Genomic DNA, 5555 nt, shown 5'->3' with positions numbered 1-5555 from the left:
AGTTTGGTGTGCTCTCAATCGAAGGAGGATTTATGGACCTATTTTTTTTAATGGTACTCTTACTGCGCAAAGGTATAGAGAAGAAATTATCGCTCCTTTTGTTAACCAGCTGGAAGAAAACGAAATTACAAACTTTTACTTTCAACAAGATGGCGCAAGGGCACATACGGCAGGCGAGACGATGAATATGTTGAGGGAAGTTTTCCAAAATCGACTAATAAGTCTCAATGCTGAACATGAATTTCCACCGAGGTCATGTGATATTACGCCGTGTGATTTCTTTTTGTGGCCTTACCTTAAAAACACTATTTTTGAACTGCCTATTCCTGATTTAAACCATCTGCAGGCTCGACTTATAGACAAGATTCGTGAAATTAACAATACCCCGCGATCGATTAGACCTTAACAGTGGCGTAAATCTCGATTTTAGGGCTTTTTAGTACATGGTGCATATTCTGGTGCATTGTGCATCCTTTCAACCTGTCATATCTACACCCAATAGTTGCGGCAGAGAGGTGAATACTTGCTGACTGGCTTACAAATCGTACGACTCGGAAATTGTAGAAAATAGGGAGCTGTTGCATTATACCGGCTGTTCCATCAAACTGCTCCGCCATTTTGCTGTACCCCGACGTTGAGCATCCACAGATAAGCTGTAGCATTGTATAAGCAAATATAGTATTATATTTCTTATGACCGAATAGTTGACCAAATTTTGGTTCTCGAATTCGTTACAAGGAGGAGCCATATGTATGTAAACTTGATATTTAATCGTTCACGTTCAATTTTACACTTTCGATACTGCGCCATCTTATGTTCAATAGTTAAATGATCTATTACACAGATATTTGGAAATACAATTTTCTTGAGATGAAATGACAGGGTAGATAGAATAAACGGAATAAATTCATATCACGTGACATGGAAATTAGTAAAATACCAGCTACCGGCAGATACGACAAAAAAGCTTCAGTTAATGCGGTTTGAGTTTTTATCTAGGGTTTGAGAAATTATTTAAATAAGGTAAAATTAGTTAAATCAATATGTGTGTAATTTAAGCAAGATATATATTTTAAATTCATTAATTTCAGTATAGCAATAACAGGGCCGGGTGCAAAATAAATTGCGAAGCCGCTTCATAAATACATAAAAAACAATTATGAACGCATATGATATCAAGGAATTATATAAAAAAACAATTGAATGTTGCGTTTTAAAGATACATATAAACAAAATTAAATTCCTCTACTTTTTCTGATTACAGAAATATATACATAAGAATATGTCACATGTTTGCTTAGACACATTGCATAATATTTTGTTAATGAAAAGTAAGACAATTTTTTTTAAATTTTAATTTTTAATCTTTAGGGTTTTTCACGTAACCCGTTCATTAAAAGTATTTAAACTTCTAGTTACAATGGAAATTTAAAATTTTGACAGTGTTCAATTTAGTCTTGAAATACTTTCAAGAGTGGGATACTTCCGGTTTCACCGGAAGTGACGTCATCTCCATTGTTTTAAATGGAATACCCCATTTTATTTATAACACTCATCGATTCTATGAGTTATTTTGATTAATTTTTGTCATCACGTGGTTTTCGTTTTCGAGATATTTAGGTTTTTTAAAAAAAAATTGATAGATGAAACGTCGCGATTAATATTAAATATCTCTACCATTTGTATAACTGGACAGGACATACTTCCATTATTACTGTGTAGTATCTGTTATGTATTCATCGAAAATGTGTCACATTTGATCTCAAAATTTTGCGGCCAACACGGTAATTTTCAAAGATAGAAAACTAATTTTTTTCAAATGGAACAATAACAATTTTATCAGTCAGGAACATGTAGAATTAAATTCTGCGTCGACTGACATAGAGGTTTCCAATACTTATCTTCAACGGTTTTGAAGATAACCACGATTATTTATAAAGGACGAACTTTAACGTGCGTTAATTTAAGTACTACTATAATTTTTAAGGGTGTGCCACCAAAAGATAGTTTCATTTGAAAAAAATATGTACGTCCCAAAAAACTCTTCGATGAACTTTATTTGCTAATAAATTGCATCGTTTAGTATTTTTGACGGGATTATGATTTTTGCAGCATTGTATGAGTCGATTAGAGTAAATTGAAACACGCACCTAAATGGAAAACTAAAAATTAAAATAGAAAAAAAAATACCTCTCAAATATTACTTATGTGGATTCAGATCATCAAGAATTTTGTAAGTTACTGTCATTTCCGCCGAAATCGGAAGTGGCTGAAAAATCATCAAAGTTTAATACGATGTCCCAAATTGCAATAATTTATCTTCAAAACTAAAAAGGGGGTATACCATCGTTGTGTGAGTAGAAATTATAGATAACACTTGATATTATTAGATTTATTTTTAATATTTTTTTATCTAGTTTAATTTTAATTATTTATTATATATCCGGTATATTGCTGTAATCGGAAAAAATAGAGGAATTTAAAAAACGATAAATATACAGGGTGTTCCATTAAAAAAAAACAAGCATTTTGTTTTATATCTATCTGAAACGCAATATCCATTAGTTTTTCCATGTAGTTGATATCACAAGAATATTTACTAAATCTTTGTTTTTTACCATTTTGTCTTCGCCACAAAACATTTTTCGTCCTTTTTAAAATTATGGTCTCTCGCTGTGACGTCAATTCCCAGTCTTCGATAAATTTCAATAATTTTTGAAACATACTGAATGCAAATAAATAATAAAAAACAAATGTGAGACAACCCCATTCATATTTGGAATTTGATTATTTGAATATCTGCTTTCCCCTCTTAATGAATCCCCTCCCTAAACTAACGCGAAATATTCGCAGTGGCAGCGAAATTTTCGCGGCGAATAAATTTAATATCGCGATATCTTCGCAGCGGTACAGCTATGGCTATTTACTTTCATAGGAAACGTTTTGACGCGAATATTTCGCTGCGACTGCGGTGCGGACATTTCGCATAGATTACTTCTGATTCTGAAGCTGTAGATCTGCCGCCGTGTATGGCCGTTTTCACACTGGCCGACACGACACCGGCACGACAACGACAACGATGCCGGTGGATGCGTAATCTCATAAATAAATGGTCATGTTTTCAGACTCGCCGATATATCGGTATCGAGTCGTGACAGGCTACTCCACTTGCGTCGCGTCGTCGCTGATTTTGTGTCGGCAACGATGCTGTGCTGATGTCGTGCCGGTGTCGGTATAAGTGAAAACGCCCTATAGTGTATACAATATGATGCGCATCGAGATGCGTATTTTTTTTAAGCAGAGCGAATATACCCCCGGCGACGACACATGCGATTTATAGAATGATACATTAATTCCCCAACCATCTGGAATGGTCAATTACAAAATTTTTTGGTAGGCCTAATATTTTTTATTTTTTCGCATATACCTGTTATAGTTCCAGAACTAATTTAGATAGACATCACCATACATTCATTTAAGAACATTAAAAGAAAACTTACAGCGTAATTTACAGCGATAAAATGAGTCATGTCTTTATATACTAGACTACTAGACAATACCAAGACCTACGTCAATTTCTAATACTACTTTTTTTTTGGAATGACGAAAACTTGAAATTAGTGGGTATAAAATTATTATACTCTATTTTTAAACTAAGAGGAGTGAATGCCAAAGACAAATTTACACTGCAAAAGTTACTAAAAACTACCCCAGATAGAATCAGCACAGAAGATAAAACTGGATTAAACTTCTGTGGCATCAGACTATCAAGTATATACTCACTGCAAGTGTTTAACCTCATTTTGAGTACAATAAGCTTTCATTACTTTTAAATGAGGTTATTAAGTACCTTATTCAAAATAATGTGCAATGAATAAATATCTAATTCTAGGTTTATTTAACTTTTATATATATTTTTTTAAAATAGGAGGTACTTCCTACATAACATTGAAAAACTGAATATGAATGAAATAATATACTACGAACCAAACATATATAAATGATTCCAGTTTTCACTTTTTAAAAACAATTTTATTGATTCACATTTTTACATCTAGCATTGGAGTAATTATATAATGGTGTTTTTGTTACTTTGAATTGTTGCATTTCTATCTTTCTAATTTTCTGAATTATTCGACGAGTCAGTATCCATATCGCTCTCGCTATTATTAATTGATATAATTAAAGGTTCAATGAGATCGTCCATAATTCCGTCAAGTGTTCCCATTTTTTCTTCCTCCTTAATCACATGTTCTACACATTTTTTCCAGTTCATATTTGTAACATTATTAAGAGCCTCTATTAGTAGTTCCCTTACGTCCTTCAATTTATATGTTTTATTTTTGCTTGCCACTTCATTCTTCACCTGTGCCCAAATCAATTCTATAGGGTTTAATTCACAATGATATGGCGGTAATCGTAACACAACTTTATTTTCTTTTTTTGCCATTTCATCAGTTATATACAAATTATATTTATCTTTATTTTGGCGAATTAAATATAATAATTGCGATCTCACCATACCTTCTTCAAATTCGATATTTTTTTATTGCAGCCATGCCTTCATATCAATTTTTCTTGTTGATGTTGTCGGAATAGCTTCTACTTTTCGACTATGGTATGATGCATTGTCCATTACAATAACAGAATTATCTGGTATTTTTTTCAAAAATTCAGAAAACCACTTTTCAAATACATTTGCATTCATTTCCTCGTGATAATCCCCACTCTTTTTGCCTTCGAAAACCAATAACGAGTCTTCAACGAATCCTTCCTCTGAGCCAGCGTGTAAGATAATAAGACGCTTTCCTTTACCGGACGGATTTTTTAATCCCGTAGACAGCCCTTCATTGAACGCCTCACGTTTGCTTTTAATATTAGTATCAACCCATACCCTTTCTTTTGTATGACCTTCATTTAACCATGTTTCATCTAAATAATAAATAGGTCTACCTTCAGATCTAAACTTTTTAATTGATATCAAGTAGTCAAGTCTCCATCTCACTATATCATCACGTTCTATCAACACACTTTTACGACTTCGTTTTAAGTATCTGCAAAAAAAATAAAATGTTTTTATTGCAATTATACTTGCTCCGAGATATGTCTTCAACCTTACTTGAAATTAATTTGTTTCATAAATTTGTATAATGATGAACGGGACATCTGTGGCAAATCCTGACGACTTTTTATTTCGGTTAATATTTTGTCCAAAGTGGGGATCTCATTTTTAAAGAAAAAGCTGTGTACTATACGCCTTATGGAATTCTTCATTGCTTCATCCAAACATGTAACAATCCCAGGTCTTCCACCACAGGATTTGGAAGTAGACACCCTTCCAGTAGATTTATACTGTTTTATGGCTCGATATACTGTTGATTTTTCACAGAAAATCCCGGTCATGCCCATGTGGAATGTTCTTTTAATATGTCGTTAAGATCTGCACTAAAATTTATGAGTCCACGAAACACATCAGGGCTGTCCGAATTTTCTGTCTCGTCGTGTCCGCGAAGTGCTAATTCGCAAGCTCCGCAAAATTTTATGTACCTAATCTA

General features: G+C 33.2%; 1 protein-coding gene across 2 annotated transcripts; it reads right to left on the bottom strand.

The window, feature by feature from the left end:
* Nucleotides 1–4010: 4010 nt before the first annotated feature.
* On the bottom strand, nucleotides 4011–5298 carry LOC111692311. 2 transcript variants are annotated; one of them, XM_023456243.1, is made up of 3 exons: nucleotides 5120–5298; nucleotides 4895–5054; nucleotides 4011–4321 (listed from the first exon to the last, which is right to left on the bottom strand). In XM_023456243.1, the coding sequence occupies exons 1-3, from the start codon at nucleotides 5272–5274 to the stop codon at nucleotides 4118–4120; spliced, it is 519 nt and encodes a 172-aa protein (XP_023312011.1). In that variant the 5' UTR covers nucleotides 5275–5298; the 3' UTR covers nucleotides 4011–4117. The 2 variants fall into 2 exon arrangements, with proteins under 2 accessions (XP_023312011.1, XP_023312010.1); XM_023456242.1 differs by lacking the exon at nucleotides 4011–4321 and adding an exon at nucleotides 4356–4366 and having other exon boundaries at nucleotides 4525–5054.
* Between the last annotated feature and the right edge of the window lie 257 nt (nucleotides 5299–5555).

The sequence above is a fragment of the Anoplophora glabripennis genome, unplaced genomic scaffold (assembly GCF_000390285.2).
Source record: "Anoplophora glabripennis isolate ALB-LARVAE unplaced genomic scaffold, Agla_2.0 scaffold1160, whole genome shotgun sequence".
Lineage (NCBI taxonomy): Eukaryota > Metazoa > Arthropoda > Insecta > Coleoptera > Cerambycidae > Anoplophora > Anoplophora glabripennis.
The sequence above is the reverse complement of the archived record's forward strand: the minus strand, read 5'-3'. Positions and strand labels throughout refer to the sequence as shown.

Coding starts and splice junctions, on each gene's coding strand:
- LOC111692311 (XM_023456242.1), bottom strand. CDS start 5,274: ATGAAGAATTCCATAAGGCGTATAGTACACAGCTTTTTCTTTAAAAAT. Junction 5,055..5,119: donor ATGAAACAAATTAATTTCAA/GTAAGGTTGAAG, acceptor TTTTTTTTGCAG/ATACTTAAAACGAAGTCGTA.